Genomic DNA, 26,875 nt, shown 5'->3' with positions numbered 1-26,875 from the left:
GATTGTCACATATAGGCCCTAGGGGCTAACTTCTGGTGGGGTCCACCCTTGGTGCAAAGCCCAGGTTGGGTGAGGCCCATTTGAGTCATCTGTTGGCAAGATATAAATTAGAGCTCAGAACCCTTCTGGTGCTTCATCAGTCAAAGGCCCAGGGAGGAAGTCTTGTTCTCTATTCCATCATTTTCTCTACCATTATTCTAGAACTGTACCCCAGAGAATTCAAGTCATCAGAGTTTAGAGGTTGCTGGATCCAAGGGCTGCTTCAGTTGATTTGGAACTGCTTGATCGACGTGGCCAGGAAACCCAAGGTAGTGGTAGAGGAACTGGCTAACCCAGCCAGCCAGCCTAGCCTACTCCAGAGCTCTCTCCTCTGATCCTCTGACTGGTTGCAGGATGATCCTCCAGGAAGGAATCTCTGAAACACTCCAGTTCCTGTTGTCCTTCTTTTTGGCCCTGCTGCTCGTTTTGGTTGTCACCTGCCTGTTTCGGAAATGGGTGGCCCAAGCCCAAGCTCAGGCCAAGATCAAAGAGGCCCAGGAGAGGCGGACGAAGTCCCTGATCAAAATGAGGGCTGCGATAGAACGACTAAAGCAACAGGTAAACCCCCTTGGCAGTCCCACCCAGACTGGCCACCTACCCAGGGACCAACAGGAGACCTGGAAGGCAGACTCTATTTGGACCAATCCTGTCATCTAAGAACAAGACCCTTCCATACTCTGGGTGGGTGGGGAAGCTTTGACACAAAGGGCCCCTTTGTGGATCAGCCCATGCACCAACATAAATCCTGGCAGTTCAGCCAGAATCTGTGAGCTGGCAAAGATCTCATATTGAAAGCAGGCCTTTTGTGTGACACAGGTAGAGATCAAGGCCCATGGAGAGGAAGGGGCTTGGCCAAGAACTCAGGGGAAATGCCCAACTCCAATTTCTCTAGTATTTTAATCACTAACAGAGCCCTTTCCTCAGTTTCCTCCTTCTGAAGGAGATAGTACAATTATTGTGTTTCTCTTTTTTTTAGGTGTTTTTTTTTTTTTGCAAGGCAAATGGGGTTAAGCGGCTTACCCAAGGCCACACAGCTAGGCAATTATTATGTGTCTGAGACCAGATTTGAACCCAGGTACTCCTGACTCCAAGGCCAGTGCTTTATCCACTACGCCACCTAGCCGTCCCTGTGTTTCTCTTTTTTCTGAGGAGGAAACTGAGGCTGAGAGGCAAAGGGTCCAGTCTCAGGTCTTCTGACTTCAAGCCCAAGACTTTTTTAAAATCACACTTTCTCCTCTCTAGAGTAAATAGATGCACAGATTCTATAAGAATTTAAGTGGTGATAATTGTCATCCATCATCCTCATTGAATCTTGACTACCCTGTTGCTGTGACCTGGGGCAGGGTCATATCATTACCCTCATCTTACCCAGAAGAAAGAGAAGAGAAGCAGCTTATTGAAGGACCCACAGTGAGTCAGTGAGGGTGCTGGTTGCTCTTCTAGGAGTGCAGCCTCTGCTGAGCTTTGACCCTTGAAATCTAATCTAGAGTGTCTTTTGTCTGTCCTCAGGATTAGTCAGAGGTGGTAGGCTCTGCCTGCTTTTTGGTTCATGTCTAAGAGAAAATTGGGGCACAAGACCCTAATCATTCCCAGGGGACTTTGAAAGATGCAGGGATAGGCAAGGATCATTTGGAGTCAGAGCACGACCCTCCATGGAAAGGTTAAGAGTTTTTGAATTTCCTAATCCTCCTTCCCTACCTTGATAATATTTGTCCTTCATTCTTGAAGACCATGACATCAGCAAGGTGATGCCATGACAAACACATGAATTGGATTTATGCTAAGTCAGCAGCCTCACTTTCTCCTCCAGAGCCATCTGGATCTAGTGGCCAGATATGGGTCAAGACAACTGGAGGTGGTCCTGGATGTGAGGCAATCAGGGTTAAATGACTTGCCCAAGGTCACACAGCTAGTGTGTATCAAGTATCTGAGACTAGATTCAAACTCCTGTCCTCCTGATTCCAAGGCCAATGTTCTATCCAGTGCCCCATGTTTTTGCCAAGACTCCCTCTTGAGCCTTCCCTAGACTCCCCTTTTTTTCCTAAGTCCTGTGAGTGGGTATGGTATAACTTCTGGAGTTCCCACAAGAGCAGGAAAGAAAAAACACCTCATTTATACAACTCCTACTATGTGTCAGATGCCCACAAATATACAAATATAATCTCATTTGATTCTCACATCAGCCTGGGAGGTAAGTGTTACTATCATCCTCATTTGCAGATGAGGAAACTAAGGCAGGCAGAGATGAAGTGACTTGCTCAAGGTCACACAGTTGGTGTCAGTTCAGATTTGAACTCAGGTCTTCTCTACCCCAGGCTCAGAGCTCTATCTACTGAGTTACCAGTAGCAGCAAAAGAGGAAAATGATTTAGACCTGGGGTGGGGAGGGGATTTGAACAAAGAGTTGGAGGGAGAGATGAATCTGATATATGAAAGAGATGGCTAAGGGTCAACCTGGCTGTTTGGTGAACAAAATGAGAAAAGGGGTTAGAGGCAAATGGAAGGCCTTGGCTTTGTCCAGTGAGTCAGTGGGAGCCAGTGGAGCTCTCAGAGCAGGGAAGTGTCATTTCCAGAGTCCTGGCTTTGACTCTCTCACTCATCAGCCAATAGAATGTTTCCCCCAGCTCTTCAGGGGATTCAGCTTGAAAATCCAAGAGGACACCTCATTCTCCTACCCAAAAGGAGGGAGAATATTGTAGGAAATCCTTGGGATGTGAATGGGGAGAGGAAGCCCTGAGGGCCCAGACTTTACCATAGGGATTTTAGCACTAGGAGAACATTGGAGAGGGTAAAGTTCAATCCCCTGATTTTATAGATTTTACATCTCAGTAGTAAAGTAGCTCAGGTATTCAGAATCTCTTTCTATGGCATCATTTTCTCTCCTAAATCACCCTTTCCTCATGGTAGATGTAAACATTCAGCTAGGCTGGGTATTGAGGTCACGTTCACAGACTTCCAGGATCTCAGTGCTTGAAGGAAGCTGAAAGTCTTTAGTTTGAACCATACCCTAAGCTATCCCCCTACCTGGCCTTGACTTCTGCTGGGAGTCCACCAAGGATGGGGAACTCACTACTTATCTAAGCAGTCAAATCCAATTCTGGACATCTTTTCTCCAGACATTCTGAATTGATGTCCTTTCCTCCAGCCCCATCACTGCTCCTGGTTCTGCCCCATAGGACCAACCCAAGTAAACCTAAAAGGTTATCCTTGGGACATGCTTCAAATAGGTAGGCCCCATAGTCCCTCCTCTGGGCTTCTCTTTTTTCTGTTTGGAGGTCACAGTACTTTTGAAACCATGTCCACTGCAGTCTCATTGCCCTTGCTATTGGGAGGCCATCACTAGGTTTAACTCACATCCTTCCTGCTGTGGTCAAGGCCCCTTGTATGAAGGAGAAAAACCATCAGAGCCCCAGAGCCTAGTAGCCCCATGGTCTGTAGCCATCCTTTATAACCAGCTCCAAGTAGGGGGTGGGGGGGTGAAGAACTGGGGATTGGGGTTATCCCAGAGAGTCCAGGCCAAACAGAACCATGAGGGGACCCTGTTGTCTGAACCAGGCCCAAGGAGCCCCAGGCCAGAAAGGTGGGGCTATTTCCAGCCTCATGCTGTTGTCCCAGTCGGTAGCGTCACCAGGATGCCAGTGATGGGGAGATTGATTGCAGCTAGGGTCTCCTGTCTGACTCTGACAGCCTGGGAGAAGAATGTGTATTAATATTAATTGGGGCTAATTAGTTGGATAAATCAATCCGCCCGGAGAGACTGGGCTGTTCCCAACAGGACTGGAGCAGGCCAGACAGGTCTAATGAGGTTGTTGTAGGGAGTATGTTTGTCTCTCCTTTCTCTCTCTCTCTCTCTCTCTCTCTCTCTCTCTCTCTCTCTCTCTCTCTGTGTGTGTGTGTGTGAGATTTAACACTTTCACTGTGTGAGATGAGTGTATCTGATGGTGAACAGCTGCATCTGGGGGTGTGTTTGTGTGAGATTGAACTACTTCACTGTGTGGGATTGAGTGTCTGATGGTGAACAGCTGCATCTGTGTGTGTGAGGACCCCCCCCCACCCTTGCAGTGGGGATGAAGCCACTCTGGGGTGAGGAACCCAGGTTTGCATTCTGTCTCTGACTCCCCCATGTCTGGGACCCCTCAGTTGTCTCATACAGGCAATACAGGCACCCATCTTTGGGTGATGATTGGGAGAATCAAATGAAGTGGAATAGGGAACCCTTGAGGTAGACAAGTAGGATTGGGACTGTTGGGTGGGTGTGATTGTGATGGAGGTTGGGGAGTCAGAGGTTTGACTCTCTTTCCCACTAGAGTCTCAGGTTCCTCATCTGTAAAGCAGCATGAACAATCTTCATATAACTCACCTCACAGATCTGTTGGGAAGAAAGCAGACTGTCTTCCCTCTACCCCCCAGTTCTGTTCCTGCAGAGCCCCTAAAACCAGAGTCTAAGTCAAAAGTTGGGATTTATCCCAATAACCTTTTCACTAGATGCCAGAAGGTGGTAGGAGGGAGGGGAAGAATGATGTCAAGGTCTGGCCTGGAGGGGGGTTTCTAGTCTGTCTGGGTGGGGTAAGGTTTATTCCTAAGGGCCTTGGGGTTATTGGATAGAGGGAACTCAAGAGGTCCTATCTCAAAGTTACATGCATTGGAGGAGACTGGTCCCAGGATCAGTCATGCAGGGGAAGTAGTATCTGTGTAGAAGGAACAGAAAGAGGTTGCTGGGTCTGGGTTCAAATTCCATCACTGAAACCACCCATATGACCTTGGGCAAATCATTTTTCTGGACCTCAGTTTCCACCTCCGTTATACGAAGGGAGACAATTTCTGGGATCTATTCCAATTTTATGTTTTGAAATGGAGATAAATGAAAAGGGGCTCCCTTAGTATATTAACCTATCTCCTCCCTTCTCTAAGGACCAGAGGTCTCCCATGAACAGATCAACTCCTTCCTACCCTCTCTCTCATCAAATCCTAGAATCTCAAAATTAAAGAAGAATTTTGGAGACTATCGAATCAACTTCTCTCATTTTGAGAGATGGAAACAAGCCCACAGTCATATTGTAGCAAATCATCGACAAGGTTACAATTTGAACAGGGGTCTTTTGAGTTACACCCCTCCCCCCGTTTGGTTCTCCCAACAATCTTGGTAGATGGGTGCCTGTATTTCCAACCCCACTTCCCTGTCACCTTGTTATGCCTCCCTCTGCTCTCCATCTCTCTAACTCCAACACTTCCTCGATTTGAGGTTGAAAAAGTTACTTAAAGACAGAGTTAGGGTAATGTTCACATGTTTATTATTACATCCAAACCTTTAGTCAGTCATATATGAAATCGAGCTCAATGGAACTGAACTCAAAGAGGCTTTTGGGGGGGGGGGCTAGTTGTATATTTACTCAATCAGAAGACAGGGTCTTTAGTTGGTGAGATTCTCAGTCTGTCCACTAAAGGAGTTCCCTGATGTTTTGGATCATGTTTGTTAAAGGCAAAAGGATCATTATCAATAATATCAGAAAAATGCCCCTCCTCACTCAGCACTTGGGGGTGGGGTATCAGTTATACTAAAAAAAAACCTTCACAAAACATGGAGGGCCTCCCCTTCCAAGCTGGAGGTCTATCTTAATGGAATCTAGGAGACAAGAAAGCTATTTTGCTAAACTGATCTGGCTACCAGGGGGCCTTCTTTAGTATCTATGTGAAAAGTAACTTTCCAAACCCTTCTGTTCTTAGAGGCACAGAAAAATAAATCAAATATGCATATGTATATCTATATGTAATATAGATATACATATATTTATTTTAAAAGGAGAAAACTCATTGTTCACAATGTGTAGAGAAATTGTACTAAGCTTTGATTTTAACAGATGATAGCTCTGATTGGTTATGAGGACAAATGTTTTTTTTTTCCTTCTTGTCTTCAGTTTTGTTTGAGACATTGCTTTACCAGACAATACTCAGAACAGGGTCAGAATATCAGTTTTATTAAAAAAAATTAATAATAATATGTCCATATAGTTCTTCCCAGGCAGCTGAAATCCATTATTGGTAATGTCCTCAATGGTACATTACTGTGCTAAGTAGCACAGTGGATAGAGGGCTGCGCATCAAATCAGGAAGACTTATCTTTTTGAGTTCAATTCTGGCTTCAGAAACTTACTAACTGTGTGACCCTGTGCAAGTCACTTCACCCTCTTTGCCTCAGTTTCCTCATCTGTAAAATGAGCTGGAGGAGGATATAGCAAACCATTCCAAGATCTGCCAAGAAAACTCAAAATGGGGCCACAAAGAGTTGGACATAACTGAAAAGCAGCACAAAACACCCTCAGCAGCAGGAAGTAGAAAATAAAGAGGTAACTGAGGAATGAAGAATATTTAGGGTTTTAGTCCTGCTCTGCCAGTTAAGTAGGTGGTGCAGTGGACAGAGTATTTCCTAACTTAGAAAGACCTGGGTTTGAGACCAACCTTCTGATACTAGCTGTGTGACCCCAGGTCCCTTAACCTGTTTGTCTCAGTTTCCTCATCTATTAAAAAGGGGATAATGATAGAACCTACCTCGCAGAATTGCTGGGAGAATCAGTGACATTTTAAAAGTATTTTGAAAACCTTGAAATGCTCTATAAATGCTGTCTATTATGCTGTTTTTTGCCTCAGAAACTCAATGGCTATGGGACCTTTGGCAAGTCATTGTCCTTTGCCTCAGTTTCTTCATCTGTAAAATAATAGCACCTACTTCAAAGGATTGGTTGTGAAGATTCAATGAAATGGCACTCATAATGCTTTACATTGCCTCAAATTACTATGGATGCCAGCATTTTATTGTTAAGCAGGCTTCTTACCCTAAGCAACTCCCTAAATTGTAACTAGTTGAGCAGAGACCAGTCTTCTTTGGTAAAGGAAATTTCCCATTATAAGGAATTGGCAGGTGGGGTCTAAACAAAGCAAAACAAAACAAACCCCAAAGCTACTGATCTGTCAATTAGCAGTTTACTAAGCACCTACTATGGGCTACCCTTAAGGAGGAGAAAAAGCAGCAAACAAGCACAAGCAAGTTATATAAAAGATAAATAGGAAATAATTAAAAGAGGAGGGGTATGCTATCTGTAGGAATATGAGGTGTAAGAAGACTAGAAAAGGAGAGGGATTAGGTTAGGAAGAGCTTTACATTACAGAGGATTTTATATTTAATCCTATAAGAGTCACTGGCATTTATTAAGTAGGGGTGGTGACATGATCAAACCTGAGATTTAGGAAAATTTCTTTAGTGTCTAAATGGAGGATGAATTGGAGTGGGGAGAGACTTGAGACAAGCAGACCCACCAGTGCTATTGCAATAGTACAGGTGGGAGGTAATGAGGGCACCAGGTGGGGTAGTGTCAGAGAAGAGGTGCTGCAGAGGTTGCCCTTGGCAGCAACTTATATGTGGGGGCCGAGTTATAATAAAGAGGCCAGGATGACTCCTAGGTTGTAAGCCTGAGGGGACTATCTAGATGAAGGTCTTATTCTTGATAGTCACAGGGCAGTTGGGGAGAAAGATGAGGAATTCAGTTTTGGACATGTTGAGTTTAGAATGTCTACTGAACATCCAGTTCAAGAAGCCTGAAAAGGATCAATATTTTTTTTAAGTTTTTGCAAGGCAAATGGGGTTAAAGTGGTTTGCCCCAAGGCCACAGCTAGGTAATTATTAACTGTCTGAGGTCAGATTTGAACTCAGGTTCTCTTGACTCCTGGGCTGGTGCTTTATCCACTGCACCAGCTAGCCACCTGAAAAAGGATCAATATTAAAAAAAGTTTGAGATGTGGGATTAGAGGTCAACAGAGATATTGAGGCAGGATATCTAAACTGGAGAATTGCCAGAACAGAGGTGATCATTAAATCCATGGAAGCTGATGAGATCACTAAGAGAAAAATTGTGAGTTCAGTTCTAATATATTGAGTTTAAGATGTCCCCAAGATATCTAAAATATAAAGAGAGAGAAGAGAAAAGAGTACAGGACAGAACACTGGGATACACATATGGTTAGAAGGCATGATCTGGATGAGGATTCTGAGAAGAAAGAGAAATCATAAAGGTAGGAGGAGAACTAGAACTGTGACCCAAAAACCCAGAAAGAAAAGGGTATCAGGAAGGAGGGAGTGATCAACAGTATCAGAAATTGCAGAAATAAAGGAGGAGAAAGGTTAGAGAAAAGGTCACTTGGATTTAGGAATTAAGAAATCATCAGTAACTTGGGAAAGAGTAAATTTGGTGAGAGGACAAGGTCAGAAGCTAGAATGTAAGAGATTTAGAAAAGAATGAAAGGAGAGAGAAAGTAGGGGTACCCATTGTAGATGAATTTTTAAGTTTATACAGAATGGGAGTTAATCTGAATGGAAGAATCAAGTGAGGATTTTTTTTTAAGATAGGAGAGAAATAGGAACGTTTGTAGGCAGTAAAGAAAGATCCAGTAGACAGAGAGAGACTGAAGGTAGGTGATAGAGTGGGGATGATAGAGGTGCACAATCTGTTGGAAGAGATGGGATGGAATGGGATCACTTGAGTAGGTAGAGGGGTCAGTCTAGGTAAGAAGTAAGGCCACCTCTTCATGGAAAACAGGTGAAACAGAAGAGAGAAGAAGAGGAAACTCATGGAAATTTTTTTTTTGGTAAAATATGAGACAAGTTTTCAATTAAGAGGAAGAGAGGAGTCATGGGAAGTTTGAGAGGGAGGGAAAGGTTTAGAAGAGCCATTGTGATGAGTTGATAATGGATATATAGTAAGACTGACCAGCAGCAGTGAGGATATATAGTCAAGGTTGTATAACAAATTTGTAATAAACCAGGTCAGAACCATTGACTCCTATGTATTCTGAGAATAGGTAAGTTTTCCTCTGGAGTTATGCATTTGCCCAATTAGGTTTTATCCATCATTAACATATTTAAAGCTTATAATCATTCCCATCTTCTCTTCCTCTTTCATTCACAATTTATTTATTAACAAGTAAATTGTTTATAATATTTATGTCATTTATTAAATTATATTTTTACATTTTGTAATTTATTGTTATATTATTTATTCATTCATTTATTGATTTGCAGGATCATATTTTTAGAGCTGGAGGACCTTAGAGATCCCAAACCCCTAATTTTATAGACTAGAAAACTAAGACCCAGAGGAAGAGAGTACTGAATTTGGAGTCAAGAAACATAGGTGCAAATCCTATCTCTGATAAGGACTAACTATGTGCTCATAGCAAGAAATTTCTCCTCTATATTTTTCCTGATATATAAAACTGAGAAAATAATGCCTCTAGAAAGTATGCAACTCATAGGTCACCTCATTGTCAGGTTCAGTACTTTGAAGACTTTTAAAGCATGGCATAAATGTCTCTCATTATTTATTTATTGGGCAAAGCAATGGGGCTAAATGATTTACCCAAGGTCATTTAGTTAGTTAGTGTCTGAGGTCACATTTGAATCCAGGTCCTCCTGACTCCAGGGCTGGTGTACCACCTCAATGCCCAATGACTCTCATTATTATTATCATTACTCAAAGGGTTCTAAGTAGCAGAACTCAGATCTGAACTCAATGTCTGTTTCTCCAGGTTCAATGATTTTCCCCTTTATTCTCCATTTATCTATTTACTCGTATTCCTTCCTTTCTTTTAATTCACCTGTGCACAGATATTCCCCAAGCCTGGAATGTTCTCTGTCATCCTCTATCCTTTGGAATTTCTAGTTCTGTTCAACACTTACTTCAAATGCGACATCCTATATAAATCTTTCCCTAATTTCCCCCAATTGGTGTTGTTTCCCTTCTATCTCCCCACTGAAATAACTTTTGTATTTATTTTGCATTTACTTATATGCAACATATTATGTGAATGAGTCTTCCAAGGAATGAGCCACTGGGGGCTCCCTCAATGAGAGAATTAGTAGGGGACAGACAGGCTCTTATTCAAGATATCCCAAAAAACATCTTTTTCATCACTCAAGTGTCAGAAAAATCTAGCAAATACAAACTCTCACTGTAGTTTGTCCATTATGGAAGAGAATTTAATTCAGCAGAAGAAAATGCAACATTAAGGTCTCTCCTCCAAAAAGTTGTCTTATCCATAGAAAGTTATTCAAGATTCCTTGAAAGACACGACAACAAAACAACCTCTTTCAGCTCCCCTCAGATTCTAATCATCAGTTGAGACATACAACAAGGAGCTATCTGCTCATCAAAGATGTTGGCCATTGTGATGGAGGACATCCAGTACAGATGTTAGTCCCTATAGATTTTGAGGTCCTTGAGCTGCTTGTGTTTGTAAATAGTGTTGTGCTGATTGTATCAAATCCCAGAGCATAACAGAATCTCCTGGAAGATATTTCTTACCATCCAAGAGTTTGGCTTGACCATTCACAAAAACAAATGGATGAATAATATTTGTTGTCCAAATTATGACATTCAACATTACATACTTGTATATGTGCATATATACATAGTCACACATAAATAAAAGACAAAATATATAAAATATATACAGAGAGAGTGAGAGAGAGAGAGAGAGAGAGAGAGAGAGAGAGAGAGAGAGAGTGTGTGTGTGTGTGTGTGTGTGTGTGGAGGCCATGGCAGGGCATCATAGTATCAATATCCCTTTGTTCTCTCTGGTTGACTCCTTCACTCTATCCTCTTCTCACTCTAGCATGTTTGGGGTGGAGATAATGGTATTCCCAGAACAGAGAACAACTATAATTCATCTTGAGTTCACTTTCAAGGTCCTAAGGCTAACCCTGGTGTGGGAAGAGCCCCATGTCTACACTCATGCCTGTTGCTTTTCCTTTGTAAAAATGAATCACAATGACATTATTAACTTCTCATCCTGGAAATTTATTTCATCCCTGAATTTCACCGACTAGAAGTACTCTTTGCCCTTGTTGCCTTTTCCTATTACCGATTAGTTCCTTCCAGGGCCGCTATTTTAAGAAAAGTGTCTAGGTCAACCACACCTTCACTCTTCTTCAAGTTCCACTCTTGACTTGACTTTTGCTACCATTCCACAGAAGCTTCCTCCTTTTAGAAGTATAGTTCAGCCCTCCATTTTTCTTAGTGGAAATAATCTCCCATACTCTCTCCCTGAGGCCTCTCTTTTGTAAATGAATGGCTCATTCCAGAACCTCCTTTTTAAGGAAAATCCCTAAACCAGTCCTGTCTTCATACCTGCCCAGATTCCACTCCCAGCTTCCCAGAATTTCTCTACAATCCCCCCATTTGGATACCTTCCCTTTCACCCCTACCTCCCCAGTATTCAACTTCTTTTTATGTGTTATCTTCCCCTATTAAAATGTAAGTCCCCCGAGGACAGGAACTGTCTTGTTTCTTTCTCCTGAGTCTCTTTGCTCTCTCACTGAATGAGACTACTTCTCACCTGCTCCAACTCTTTTGCTGATCTAAACTGCTTCTGATGTTGTTTGTCCTTCATTCGGGAAGAAGACCATGGCATCAGGGAGGTGATGACATGACAAGCACATGAATTGGATTTGAGCAAGGGGAGGCTGGGCCAAATCACCCGTCTCACTTTCTCCTCCAGAGCCATCTGGATCCATTGGCCAGATGTGGATCAGGATGACTGGAGATGGCCCTGTCTGTGAGGCAGCCAGGGTTAAGTGATTTGCCCAAGATCACACAGCTAGTGCATATCAAGTGTCTGAGGCTGAATTCAAATTCCCACCCTGACTCCAAGGCCACTGCACCATGCTTCTATGCTTCTCTTGGATCACTGAAGTTACATTAAACTCTTTTAGCAAATCAGCATTAAGCATGGGATCTTCAGGGTGTTCCATCCTGACCAGGTGCTGAGGCAACATTTAACTTGTTTTCTGTAATACTGGAATTTGCAAAGTAAATGAGCTGTTGCTTGAGACTTTGAAGGGACTTCCCATCTTGAGTCACAGAAGAAGTGCAATATAGGTAACCCCTGGAGGAGTGTAAACCTTAAAAATGTAGGCTTAAAATAAAATGACAGAAGATATAGATTAGAAAGGAAGTTTATTCTTTAGGATTTACCAGGAAACCTATAAGTGGAGGTCAGAAAGAGAAAGAAGTATTTATTGAAAAACAAAGTATAAGGGAATCCTTAACTTCCTTGGAGACCTGTTTATTAGATTGCACAAGATTAGGTTTAATAATAACTTGGCAAAGAATATCATCATTATACAATGCTATCTGATGAATTATTTCTTCCTGGATCCAAAGTATAATTAGGGCAGAACAAGTTTTCTGGTTTTTCTAATTTGTAATTAACCTAGGGGAAGATAATATTCCATTTATTACAAAAGAAACAAATTAGACTTTTTACCAAGAATGTAGGTTTGAAATACTTATTAAATTTTCTTAAGAGTACAGTAGCATTTTTCCCTGATGGTTCTTCACCCATAGTAGAGTATCATCTTTTTTCCCAGTCAACTCTTTCAAGCAACAGAGACGTCCTCCAATCAGATCGTCTCCCCACATTAATGGCAGGACTCCTAGTGAGTTGACCTTAATTTCTAGCAGCTTCTGGGTTCTGTTTTCTCTGTAAGCAGTTTTTCTCACAGGCTTCTCAGATCTATTTTCCACCTTCTTCTTTCTTAGTTACTGATTCTTGGTCATCTGATACTGATTCTCATCTGATTGTTTTTGCCTCAAGTCCGGACCTCCTGTCTAGACTCATCCCTACCTTAGGCTGAGAAACTTTAACTATATTTCTGATAGACTGGGCACAAATTTTTATTCTACAATAGTGTCAGTATTTCTTTGACACAGTGTCCTGGAAATAACCTGCAAAGTCCTGAAAAATAGTCATATTAAAATTAATTGCTGGAAAACAATTCACTCTAGATATCTGTATAATTAGCATTTTTTCTCTTTGATTGCTTTCATCTCAAACCTTTCAGAATTAGCTGTGTTCAGGGTTAGGCTTAGTTGGATCTGGAAGTTAGAAGTTAGTTAGATGTTTCTTTTTATTCATGTGAATGTCTTTTTTTCTGCCCTTTTCATTAATAAAATATTTATTTATTTAAGAAATAGAAAGTTCTCCCTCTCTCTCTCTCTCTCAAAGACAGACTCAAGACTCAACCCTAGTAAGGTCAGTTTCCCTGCTCCCTCAAAGTTCTAGGGGTATCTTTAAGTGGTTAGGAGCGACTTTTTTTTTAAAATGCTGGTTTGCCTCCATTCCATTGTCTTCTTGCCATTTTTAATTATAGGTGATTAACACCTCAATTCTATTTAACCTTGGAATTAACTCCAATTAAAAATCCCATTACCTTCAACCAATTAACTTTTCAAAACAGGATATTTTCTTCAAAGATATAGCAAGAACAGAAGTTACAAATATTTTCCCCCATTACCTTGGGGAACGCTCTCTCCTATACCACACCAAATCCTAGGGACAATGGTCTCACACCACAGTATTCCTTCATAGCATTTGCCCCACCAAACTTCCTTCCAAATGTTTTATGGCTGATGAATGAAGAATCTGCATTTCTGCTACATGGTCAGAGTTAAAGAGGTTACTCTGGTTTTCCCTCTTCACTATCTGGCTTCTGGCAAATCCAGGCAGGGACTTCCTAGGTTTCTGGTGACTTTTTCTCAAGACCTTTGGATGTTCACAAGGGCATAACCATATCCAATCTCTTTCACCTTAAAGCAGGAAAAATTGGTCAAAACAGACAGGAAAACAGAACCATGTGTTCATGGGCTATACTGCCCTGGGAAGAGGGAAGGGAGCAATAAAGTCCTGAGACCATGGGCTTAGTCCTTCCTTCCTCACTTAAACACAACTAGTAGGAATGAAGACCCTCTTAGCTCTTGAGTTTGGTAAGGTAATGCCATTGAATGTACTTCAGCTCGGACACACCTGAAATGTCTTCACATATTTCAAAATGCAGATGAGAATTGCATTGGCTGAGCCCACTGGAAGGACCAGAAGGGATAGTCCCTTGCTATTTTTATTTATATTTTTCTATATTTCATATATATAATATATATTTATATATCTTTATAATTTTTTATATTTTTATATTTTGCCATATTTTTATCCACAAGCTTTTAATTAAGTTGACTTGATCTTCACCCATCTCTAGCTACATGAAGCCTTTCCCTGTTTTTCTCTTTTCCCTTCTCTCTCTCTCTCTCTCTCTCTCTCTCATTCTTTCTTTCTTTCTCCCCAGGCACCTAAAGTGGACCCAGAGCAAGTCCTCTCCCTGTCCTTCAAAGAGTTGGTCCACAAGTTACAGCAGGATTCCCTGAGCCCAGATAGTGTACTCTATGTTTACATGGAAAAGGTAAGGGACCTTCGGGTTGTGAGAAGGTCAAGAGGGAACCACCTAACCCACCTCAGCAATCCCAGCCTCCAACTGGATGACTGGATAATCAAATCCCAAATGTAGGGGGATAGGATTCATAACCTCAGTCTAAATCTTGGGATACTGCTTAGGAGTAAGGAGTTACCTCTGTGTTTTGAGAGAAAAGCTGGGAAAGACTCCTTAAGAGGGGGCACCTCTTAGTTCTCTCCCCTCCCCCCTTCACAGTTGTCACTTCTCCCCTTTGAACTCAGGCCTTGGAGGTACACAATAAGGTGAATTGTCTGACTGACTATTTGGAAGATTGTGAGACTCGAGTACAGGAGCTGAAAAACCAGCCCAAGGAGAAGCGAGGACTCCTCTATGGGGTCCCTGTGAGCATCAAAGATCCCTATGATTACAAGGTGAGTCCCTACAGTCAGAAGGGTATCCTCACAGAGGCGTAGGAACTAGGGTAAATAAGAAACGGCACCTGGGGCTTTGGTCAGGTAGCTGCTTCCTAAGGGTTTGGCGAATCAATGGAGGAAGGTGAGGTCTTGCTGGTGTGTGACAATGTGAGCCCACAGAGCAGAAGTGTGAATGTGTGTGTGTGAATGTGAGAGGGTGTGTGAGTATGAGAGTGTGTGAGTGTGGGTGTAAGTGTGAGTGCATGTGTTTGAATATGAGTATGAGTGTGCAGGGGGGAGCTAACCTTTGAGGCCATCTGGAGAAGGACTAAGGACTTGAGGTGCACATTGTCATGAACATTTGTGTTATTTGCATGAGTCAAAAGGATCCAGAAGAATGGGGGAGAGAGGCACCAAGAAACCCCTGGAACTCTGGAGGGCAGGGGCAGCTAGATCACTGATGTTTCTTCTCCTCCCTGCTCTACAGGGCCATGATTCCACCTGTGGTATGGCCTATTTCCTGGGGAAGCCTGCAAAGGAAGATTCTGTCATAGTGCAAGTCCTGAAGAACCAAGGAGCAGTGCCCTTTGTCAAGACCAACATCCCCCAGACCATGCTCAGGTCTGGGGTAGAGGGAGAATAGCTGGTGGGGGGAGGGGGAGGGCAGGAGGGGAAGGGGCAGCTGCTGCCTGAGAAGCAAGAGGCCTAGGTCCCAGCCCTGTACTCTGAGTTTTCACATCCCTAATGGCCAAAGGAAAAGGCTGAATTCCATGGATTCTGATGACCTGCAATAGTTTATTCTAGCATTTCTTTGTTCTGTACTAACCAACTTTGTTGTGCATCTGAGGTCCCTTCCTTCTCAACAATCTATTTTAATGCTGTATATTAATCTATTATTGCTCTAATGGTATAAGTTCTAAGCTCAGTCCTGTTTTTAAAGTTCTCTTTTCTAAGTTTTTTCTAGCTCTCACAAACTAGATAGACCTCATTATGTAATAAATTATATTTTCTTAATGGGATTTTCTATTGTGATCCTGTCTCTAAGGAGATAAATTGGTGCCTTTTATGTAGCCCAGTCCCAATCCCTGGAAGAGGGGGGGAAAGTCCCAAGAATAGTCCCAAAGAGCCTTGAGAGCCAAATTAGTGCTGATTCTGAGGATGATTCTCAGGAGTGAGAAGGGGAAGGGTATAGAGCAGATCTGGGAATCCCTTTTGATTCTCTGCTTCCCTTTGCAGCTTTGAGTGCATCAACCCTATTTTTGGTGAGACTCTGCACCCCCAGAACCCAAAGAAAACCACAGGAGGCTCTACTGGAGGAGAAGGTGCATTGCTGGCTTCTGGCGGGTCCATAATTGGCTTTGGCACTGACACAGGTGGAAGCATACGTATCCCTTCTTCCTTCTGTGGCATTTATGGCATTAAACCCACAGGCTTCCGTTTGAGGTACAGTTCTGGTGGGACATAAGAATTCCTTCTAGGGTATTGTGGAATAATGGAAAGAAGAGAGGATTTAAAATCAAGAGAGAAATTCACAAAATTCCTCAAAATCAGAATCTGAGAACCTCAGAGTTTGGGACTGCTCAAATTTTTAGAAAGTTTTTTCTGATTTCTAGTCTTTTTGTAACCTTCCTCCCCACACCCTCATTGTTTCATCTCTACTTACTTGGACCAAATGAATCAAATCTCATTCTTCTTCCATATGACGATTCTTTGGATTCATCCATTTAAACAGTTTGAATGAACCTAGTCTATGTTTCTCTATCTTTTTCACAAGAATGGCATGAATATCTTTGCTAAGTCTTTGATCCTTTCATCAACAAGGCTAGTAAGGCCATGTAAAAAAGGAAATGGGGTTATTCTGGCATGACCTGTTCTTGCTAATGTCCTTAGGGTTTTTGGTGATCACTGCTTCCTTTTCTAGGTATTCTATAACCATCCCTTTCATTCGTCTATAATTTGATCGAGAATTCAAACCAAATTCACTAGTCACTATGCAAACTCCTTTCCCTGTCTCTTTTTGAATATTGGGACAACATTGGTTCTCCATTCTTGTGGTACCTATCCTGTTACAATGCTGCAGTGACTGAGCAATCACAGGGGACAATTCTTTCAGGATCCCCAGTTCATTTGGAAGAGGTGACCTGAATTCATCTTGGGCACTAAGTGCTGTCATCCAATAAAACATTCAATCAACAAATATTTGTTAAATTCTTCCTAAATACCAGGCACCAGACCAGGTGATGGAGATAAAAATACAAGGAAGGAAGCAATTCCCTTTCAATTCCTTATCACCCATTGTTTAATCCTTTCAAGTTCAAAGATCATTTTCTGCAGTTAGAAAAACTTTATCAGTTGTTAGTGTGGGTCTCTCTTAGCTTCCAGTTCCTTGATATTACAAAAAGAGCTGCTATAAATATTTGTACATATGGGTCCTTTTTCTACATTATGGGTCTGCTTTAAGGTATCTAACTTGATGGTTAAGTAGGCAATTTTCTCCACCATATTCCTTTCTTTTAATGTTCTTTGGATAAGACAAATACATTCTTTCTGCCCCTTGTCTGGTATCTTCTATTCCTGGTCAGGAGTTTATCATTTTAAACTGTATTTCAGAAACCCAAATTCTATTTTCAGGCTCTGTCCTCTTAATCAACTAGCCACTCCCCTTTCTTCTACCATCTTTGACTCCAAAGAAATCCAGTCATGAAAACAATTCCTATGCCCCTAAGATCTTGTTTCTTTTCCAAGACTGTAAATGTTATTAATGCTTTCTATAATCCTCCTGGCACTGCCATTTGCACCCACATAAATTATTATATGTAGGTAATAATGTGTTCTGATGAATCTTCAAGATTCTTTGGCACAATTTGAATATGTTCCCTAGGAAGACCCCAACAGACTGCTCTGTCATTGTTCTCCGATGGACAAATAGCTGCCTCATGACTTCTGAAAACAGAAGTGCCAACTGTCACTGCTTGTTTCTTCTTCTGATCTTTACTGAATTGTCAATCACCTGACAGTACCCTTAGAACCTTTCTCCTCCTCCTCCTCTTCCTCTCCTCCTTCTTCTCCTCTTCTTCCTCCCCTTCCCCTCCTTTTCCTCTTTCTTCTCCTTGTTCCCCTTCTTGTTTTTGTTCTTTTTGCTCACATTCTCCTTCTCCTTCTCCTCATTCTTATTCTCCTGCTCCTTGTTCTTCTCCTCTTTCTCCTTCTCCTTTCTTCTTCCTCTTTCTTCTTCTTCTTTCTTCTTCTTTCTCACAAATCAGTCCTTCAAGTGGAGGCTGATTAGCTATCTGTCAGAGACCTTTGAATCATGGATCCTCAGAGCTAGAAGGAACCTCAGTAGCATTTGATTCTGATCCCGAACAAGAATTTTTTCTTCATAATCTCTGATAAGTGACTAGCCAGCCTCTCCAAGGAGGAGAAGCTCACTACCTTCTTTTAGATGAGTCCAATGCATCCTTACATCTCCTGTTCTCTTGGTGGACAATTCTAATTATTGGAGAGATTGCCTTAGTGCAGAGCCTAAACATCTTGTTCTGTCCCTTGGCTCCTTTCCCTATTCTTCTGGGAACAAGGAGAACCAAGTTCAGCTCTATTCTCCAGGACAGCCTTTCATACTTTAGCTCCAATATCCCATCTCAGTGTCTCTTCTCCAAACTAAACGTTCTCCATTTTTTCAATTGATCCCTACTTCTGGTCCTCCAGTCCTACTCTACTCTATATTTGGAGAATTCACTACATTTTGAAGGTAGACTGGTTACCTTTATTACTTTACTGAGCCTGCTCTGGGCCTTGAAGATATTGTAATGGATTCCAGTGTGGGGGCAGGGGGAGGCAAATGTTAATACAGGGGATGGCAATTGGGGTGTAAGTTACTGCTCCCTGCTCATTCCTCTAATCTTGGGTTCCAATTTTTAGCTACAATGGCATCAACTCACCTGTAAAGGGGAAGAAGTCAGGTAAGTTTACCATAGTTCTCTTCTTCCTGTTACTTCAGTATCCAAACTACCTTGATGATCAATCAAATATGATGTCAACTCATCATACCTTTTACCCCCACCCCTAGATTCTGCTTCTGGCCTCCTGGGAAGTCTTTCTTGCTGTTTGGACTCATTTTCCCTGGATGTATATAGTTTTCCTCTCCTGGTGAAATCTAGAGAGCATTTACATTCTCTCTTCTGATCTTTCCTTTCCCTATTTCTAGTGACCTCCATGGCTGGTCCCATGGCTCTAGATGTAGAGAGCCTGGCCTATGTCTTCCGAGTGCTGCTATCAGAAACCATGTTCCAGCTGGATCCCATGGTGCCCCCCATGCCCTTCAGGGAGGAGGTGAACAGGGGTGAGGGATGGTGGGGAAGGAAAAGACTACAAAGGAGATGTTAGACTGGGGCAGGAGTTCAGGATTCAATTCCTAGTTCTACTACTGAGCTTCTCTGTGAACTCAGGCAGTGGCTGAATCTTCCAGTTTCCAGGGTCCAATTTCCCTGATGGTCTAATGGGCAGTTTCCACAAGACCTACTCCTTTTCCCCCGTCAAGCCTACTTGATAGAATTGGGGTGAGAAGGAAGCTATGTGAAATCTAACTCTTTGGAAAAAATAATTTCTAGCCTTCTTAGTCATAATCATTAATATTCACTTATCCTCTTTCCTTCCTTCCTTCCTTCCTTCCTTGCTTCTTCCTTACTCCCTCTCTCTCTGCTTCCTTCCTTCCTTCCTTCCTTCCTTCCTTCCTTCCTTCCTTCCTTCCTTTCTTCCTTCTTCCTTACTCCCTCTCTCTCTCTCTCCTTCCTTCCTTTCCTATAGAAAAGATGTGGGAATCTTGTGGGAAGGCTGTGTTCTCTGGGTCTTGTTGCTCAGATCATGAGGAACCTGACCCTTTCTCCTCTTGACCTTGGCCTTACTAACATGTGTCACCAGGGCTAGTGCCTTGGATTGACAGCCTCCATATGACTTGCCTTGTAGACACAAGCCAGGACCTTGGCCTAAATAGAGGAGTGCAGAAGCTGGGTTCTGGCCAATACTTCTATCCATGTTTCTTTACCTCTCTGGGTCTCCATTTTATTCTTTGTAAAATGGTGCTGGGTTGGGGTGGGGGTGGTGCATTTTTGGTCTCTTCCAACTCAAATAGTTTATGTTCCATGTTCTATGATCATCTTCCATTCTCTGTCCCCAGCAGATCAATTGCCTGCCCTCATCTCTAACCACCCAGATCAATCCATCACCTGTCATCACATTTGTGTGTCTCCTCATCTGTCCTTCCTTATCCATCACCATTGATTGCTCTGTCATCTCTCATTAATTACTCTACCTATCAATAGCTGTCTGTCTATCACCCTGGAGAGGGCCTGTGAATCAATGGGGCTATAGGGGAGTCCTTGGAAAAAACCTGGGGAGACAGCAACTGTGCTGAAGAGACTTGGGGGAAATTTGAGGAAGAAATCTGGGGGGATTTGGGTGGGAGAGAAGCCCCTAGCTTTCCTTCTTCCCCCAGATATACTCTAGCAACACGCCCCTTCGAATTGGTTATGTGGAGACAGATGATTTTTCGCAGCCATCCCCCAGCATGCTTCGGGCTGTCCGAGAGGTCTCAGAGAAGCTCCAGGCTGCTGGACACCAGGTAACCTGCACCATTTGGATGGGAGAAGTAATATGGGATAGTGGGGAGCAAGCTAAGTCTGAGGTCAGAAGAAACTTAATAATTCTGTGATTCTGGGTAGAGTACTACCTTTCTCTGAACTTCAGTTTCTTCATCTGTGAAATGGGAATAATAAGACTTGTCCTTTGCTCCTGGGCTGTTGGAAGACTTGAAAAGGAAACACTTTAGAAGCCCAAGAACCTTCAGATGTACTAAAGGATAGAATTGCTATTTTTCAGTCAGACTTTGCCTCTTAGGCTGATTCCTTAAGTGCCTTGGGTGTCTCTGACATGAAATGATCCTACCATCCCTCCAGTGATTCCGATGTCCAGAAAGCCTTGACTCCTTGGAGGGCTCATGGGGCAGGCAGCTGGCCACCCTTGTCTCTGGCTCCCTCCAAAACCATAATCTGGGCCTGGCCCCCAGCCCTCATCAAGACTCCATTTCAGTTCTGTCCATCTGCTCTCAGTCCACCAAGTCTCTTCCTGGAGAAAGAAACTTCTGTCTTCAGGGAGCTCTCAGTGCTGGGGTATACTAAATGTTTCCCACTCCCCATTCCCATGCACACATGGAAGATCAGTGGAGGAGACACGATAGTGGGCAACTCCGGTATTGATTCCAAGCAGGATCAGGGCCTTGGGGTGGCAGAAAGGAGATTGCCTAATCAGGGAATGTGAGGCTGCAACCAAACTAGGAATGACTGGCAGGCTTATGGAGGCAGACTGAGGGAGGTAGCAGTCATTGAAGGGATGCTGAATATTACATCAGGGGCAGAAGAGACTGGAAAGAAAAGTGAGACAGATGGAAAAGAGCTTTGAGGTTGAAGAGTTTGAACATTGCAAGGCAAGAATGAGGTGCTGGGGGAAGGAAGGTGGGCTTTCCAGCTTCTATGTCCAAATCATTCTCCTCTCTCTTACCAACTAGCTCATTCCCTTCTCCATGCCTCGAGTTGAATATGCGATGATGAAGTTATATTCAGCAGGGCTGTTTGCTGATGGGGGTGAAATGCTTATGGAAAAACTGTGAGTTGAATTTCAAAATTGTGGAGGACTATTGGGGAGAATCAGTGATCCAAGGAAGCTCAAACTCTAGGAACTAAACTAGAAGGAAAAATCAAGGCTGGAAACTGGAAGGGGGAAGTGCCCAGGAAACCAGATCAACCTTGTGGGCCTTGGTCATGTAGATGGTCCCACCCTCTCCCCACAATATGGAGATAGATCCCCAGGGGACATCTTCCTATCCCTCTAATGATCCTCACTATTGAGAAGACCTTCCCTTTTGCTATCAACCTTTTTGCCTTTTTGGATTCCCTTTCAGGCTATTAAGTGAGCTATGAGATCCTAGAGCAATTTCTAGGCTGAAAGTGGGAGTATGGGTAGGATGAGCACTGGCACTGGAGAAAACCTGTTGACCTCTTTTTTTGTTTGCCAGTTATGGAGACAAACTAAGTTATGCCATTTCTTCAATGGTATCAATGCTCCAAATCCCAGATTTCTTGAAGTGCCTCCTCTCCTGGATCCTGAGGCCTGTGGTAAGTCTGGAGAGACTCAGTCAGATGAGCCGGGGCTCAACAAAAAGGGTGGAGGTTCAAAGGATGAGAAGGGTGGAGGTTCAATGAAGGAGATAAAGGCTCACAGAAGAGATGGAGATTCAATGAAAGGATAGGACCTCTCAGAAGGAAGGCTGATATTGATTGATTCTTCTCCATAGGACCCACGGACTGCAATGACTTTGAGTGCTTTTCGAGGGGTGGGGTAAGTTCTCCCCACCCTCCATCAGGCATATTCTCTGGGGCCCTGGGTAGAGGTGATACCAATAGAGGATAGTGTTGAAGTTAGGACTAGAATTCTGATCAGTGTATGAAATGGAGTACATATTGAGTTTTGCATGGGATTGAGAGAAGAGCCAGGGTTGACTTCTCATTAGGGTTCATTCAATAGACATTTAATAACAAAGGGAGTATGTATAAAGCCTTGGGAAAAATTTGGGGGCCATAGAGAGTAGTAGAGAGGTAACTCTAGAATATGGATTCACATTCTAGAAGAGGGATTGGTGCAAATAGCTGTGCTCTCCAGAATGCAAGATCATGTTGACTAAGGTGGGAACTCAACCTCACTTAAGGTTGCCATGGACAGAAGTTAGATAGGACCTGAAGGGACTCTGACAGGCATTCTCAGGATAGGGAAGGTACCCAAGGGGGACAGGTAGGATATGACATCTAGACCATTTTCACTTTTTAAAGGGGGGGTGAGATCTGTGGGGAGTCTGAATTGAGAGAGCCAGACTCAGGGGGACTGACAGGTCCTCCATAAGAGACCAGGGAACATTTCTGGCCTTGGCTGGTGGGCTAGGTAGGAGCTATGAGAGTCATTATGCTCATCTCATCTCAGTTCTGCTCACCTCAGATCCTGAATCTTATTCTTTCCTAGGACACCCAAGAATCTCTGGGAGCAACATGTGGATGTGGAGGTAACTGAATCAGGGCAGACCCTGGGGAGGCTTCAAGGAAGGCTTAGGAGAAGAAAGAGGATCCCCAAATCTCCCCACCAAACACACTCATTTCTGAGTCACAGGAGAATCATGTCCCCAGCCTGGTTTGAGGGGAATACTCAGTCCATACACTTGAATATACTCTTATCCAAGAAGGGAGGAAACTTAGAAGTCTGTGTGAGAGAGTGGTCTTAGGAACTCCATTTTATTCTTATATAGAACATAGAGAATCAATCTTTTCTTGATCCCCACCACTAGCCCATATATTACCCACTTAACCTTTACATCCTCTGAGAAACCCTACTTCCTCTCTGGTTATGGGAGCCCAAGAGCACCATGCTTGAAAGTTCCTTCTAGAATCTGGCTTGAATCAGGAAGCAATGATTCTCTGAGCTGTTCTCTCTCCAGGACTATCAGAAGGAAGTTATGTCTGAGTGGACAGAAAAGAATCTGGATGTGATGTTGTACCCATCTCTTGGCCCTGCCTACGACAAAGGGACAACCAACAAAGCAGGAGGTAGGAAGGCTGAGAGTATGCTCAGCCCACTTGCTCTTGGCCAGGGAAGTATGATAGGGGAAGGGATATGTCTCTGGAAGTGAATGAGAACTTTTTTGGGGGGTGGTAGAGGCTGTACTAATCTGAGCAATTAGGTTAAGACTTCTTTGACATCTGTGTTCTGTATTTGACCAACCTGCACTCCAAAGGGAACCCAAGGTCAACCTCAGATCTAGACTAACCCCATCCCCAAGCCATGACCACACCTCAGATCCAATCTTAATCCCATCCATCCCAACCAGACCCAATTCTAACCCTAAACCTAATATTAAACCACCTCCTCTAAACTGAATTAGGAGACAAAATTAGCCTCAAAAATCAGTTTGTTACTCCTCCCCAGAGCTCTATGAGCAAAGGAGAGATCTTGTTGGGAATTAAGTGGGAGATCTTTGTTCACACTGGGGTTGGGTTTGGCTGGGTTTTAAATCTCTGTATTCTGATGTCTCTTGGCACAGTCATCACTTTTGCTCATTCTCATCAGAGGAACCTTTTAAAGCCCAAATCAATGGATCTCCCCCCCCCCCCCCATATAAACCAGAAAGGCAGGAAGCTTTGAGAAATGGAGGTAGAAGCTCCATTCTACTTAGGTTAGTGTTCGCATTGTTCTCTTAAATGATCTTATTATCATGTCCCTAGTATCACAGACCATGAGGTGACTCATTTCTTGCAAGTCCCATCTTTACTGAGGATGTTCATTTGGATCAAAACCCATTCCAAAACATCTAAAGACCTATCCAGTTCAAGACACGGCCCTGTAGAAATGACTTTGAAATGAATTTATTGTACCAGAACCCCATCTTCTATTGGGTAGAGTTCCTGCCTCCCTGAGGCAAAGGTAGAAGAGCTGGAGCTTTTTTTTTTTACTTCTGAGAGGTGGGAGGGACCTAACCAGTGAGGGAATGGGGGTGGGAGAATGGATCTAGACTGGTCTATGGAGATCTGGAATTCTCCCTGATTCTCCCTTGTCTTGGGAATCTAGGTCCTGTGTCCTACATGGCTCTGTTCAATAGCTTGAACTTCCCAATTGGTGTTGTGCCAGTGGGCACAGTGACAGAACAGGATGAAGAGGATCTGGCTTTATACCATGGCTACTATGGAGACTCTGTAGACAAAAACTTCCCAAAGGTTAGCTGCCCTTCTGACTCCTTGCTATCTCACCTCACATCTTCCCCACCTCTTCCCAGGTTGGACCATCCCTAGCTATCTAATCTGATTAGGTCATTCATTTGGGTCTTTTTCATATAGCAGTTGCAAAGATTCATCTGCCTGGTTGAAAGGAGAGAGTCAGAAGATCTAGGTTTGAATCCCAGCTCTGAGTGAGCTTGAGCCAATTATTAGGGCTCTCCAGTCTTCTGTCACCCCATTTGTGAAATGAAGATGAAACCACCATTGCTCCTATCCTCGCTTCCAAGCAGGGTTGTTGAAAGACTTACAGGAGATAACATGGTCCAATCTAGATGGATCATTATCTTCCCCACATTAATCAAGTCAACAAACTTCAATGAAGTACTTGTTCAATCAATCAACATTTATTAATATTGCCAGTCACTGTGCTTCTAAGAGGCAAAAGACAGCCCCTGCCCTCAAGGAGCTTACAATCTAATGGGGTTCTTGCTAGGCATTGGGAATCCAAATTTAAAAAATGAATCAGTTCTGAGAATGGAAGTTACTTATATATGAGTGTATGGCTTCAGAGTAGAAACTAGTCCAAAGGAAGAGGAATGGTGCCTAAAGATGACCATACCTCTGGTCAGCCGGGGGTGGGGGGTGGGGTGTGAGCTGAGTTCTTGGGGGGGAAAACTAAGAATGTTAGAGCTGGAGATAGTTCAATCTCTTCATTTTGCAGGAGAGGAAACTAAGGAAGGGGTCACCCAGGGCCTCATACTCAGCATTTTAGTGACTGCTTTTTTGAATAACTCTCCTCAAGGATGTAGGAAAATTGAGATACTAATTCACTATTGGTGGAGTTGTGAACAGATCCAGCCATTCTTGGAGAGCAATTTGGAACTCTGCCAATGAACTTTAAAACCATGTACTCTTTGATGTAGCAATGCCACTACTAGTTCTGTATCACAAAAGATATTTTTAAAAGGAAAAGGAACTATATGTACAAAAATATTTATAGCAGTTCTTTTCTGGTAGCAAAGAATTGGAATTTGAAGGGATATCCATCAATTGGAAAATGGCTGAAAATTAGTACATGAATATAATGGGATACTATTGTTCTATAAGAAATAATGAGTAGGCAGATTTCAGAAAAACCTAGGAAGACTTCCATGAACTGATTGCGAAGTGAAGTGAGCAGGACAGAATACTGTACACAATACCAACAATACTCTAAATGGTCAGCTATGAGTGACTTAGTCTCAGCAATACAATGATCTTATGATGAAAAATGTTATCCATTCCCAAAGAAAGAACTGAGTCACTCTCCTCAAGCAGGGATTTTGTTGAAAGGGCCGATTAAAAGACTGTTATTGGGGGCCGCTAGGTGGCGTAGTGGATAGAGCACCTGCCCTGGAGTCAGAAGTACCTGAGCTCAAATCCGGCCTCAGACACTTAATAATTACCTAGCTGTGTGGCCTTGGGCAAGCCACTTAACCCCCATTGCCTTGCAAAAACTGAAAAAAAAAAGACAGTTATTATGTCAACCAAACTTAGTATGGATATGAATCTCCACAGCCAGGCTGACTTTTCATAGTCACATGCCAAACATGGGCTAAATACTGTATAATCATTACCTCATTTGATCCTCACAACAACCCTGAGACATAGGAGCTATTTATTACCTGCATTTTTTAAAAATTTAAGGCAATGGGGTTAAGTGACTTGCCCAAGGTCACTCAGATAGATGATTATTAAGTGTCTGAGGTTGGATTTGAACTCAGGTATTCCTGACTCCAGGGCCAGTGCTCTATTCACTATGCCACCTAGCTGTCCCTCTCTTATCCCCATTTTACAGATAAGAAAACTGAGGCAGACAGTGGTTAAAGGACTTGCCCAGGTTCCTACAGCTAATAACCAAACTCAAGTCCTTCTGACTTCAAATTGAGTGATCTCTCTATCCACCTATCTGTCACTAATTTGGTAATGGAACTTGGTTTTAGTTAGACAAAAGGAAAAAGGAATCTAGAGGATTATTTCATAGAATCAACTGGTTGAATGTTAAGAAAATGACTTGAAGGCAATGCCAGGGCCAAGAGTCTGTGAGGTACAGAGATTGGGACAGGGTGACGGGGGTCTGTAACCAGTTGGAGAACTTTAGATGGACTTTTGTTCACAGGTAATTGCTGGATCAGTGGGCCTTCCCATTTCTGTGCAGTGTGTAGCTCTTCCATGGCAGGAAGAGCTATGTCTTCGCTTTATGAAGGAGGTGGAGACCTTGGTCCATGGGAAGAAAAAAAAATGAATGAATCTGCTCCTTCTTGAACCTCTCTCCTCTCTGCCAAGGCCCACTGGAATTCAGTGAGG

General features: G+C 42.9%; 1 protein-coding gene across 1 annotated transcript; it reads left to right on the top strand.

The window, feature by feature from the left end:
• The first annotated feature begins 151 nt into the window (after window positions 1-151).
• On the top strand, window positions 152-26,875 carry LOC141510958 (vitamin D3 hydroxylase-associated protein-like). The gene is made up of 15 exons (XM_074220334.1): window positions 152-597; window positions 14,206-14,319; window positions 14,592-14,741; window positions 15,211-15,344; window positions 15,960-16,166; window positions 18,642-18,682; window positions 18,928-19,052; window positions 20,215-20,340; window positions 21,283-21,380; window positions 21,790-21,889; window positions 22,069-22,112; window positions 22,788-22,827; window positions 23,257-23,365; window positions 24,384-24,529; window positions 26,688-26,875. The coding sequence occupies exons 1-15, from the start codon at window positions 394-396 to the stop codon at window positions 26,811-26,813; spliced, it is 1,764 nt and encodes a 587-aa protein (XP_074076435.1). The 5' UTR covers window positions 152-393; the 3' UTR covers window positions 26,814-26,875.

The sequence above is a fragment of the Macrotis lagotis genome, chromosome 2, assembly GCF_037893015.1.
Source record: "Macrotis lagotis isolate mMagLag1 chromosome 2, bilby.v1.9.chrom.fasta, whole genome shotgun sequence".
In the NCBI taxonomy this organism is placed as follows: Eukaryota; Metazoa; Chordata; class Mammalia; order Peramelemorphia; family Peramelidae; genus Macrotis; species Macrotis lagotis.
This window is presented reverse-complemented; position numbering and strand designations above follow the sequence as displayed.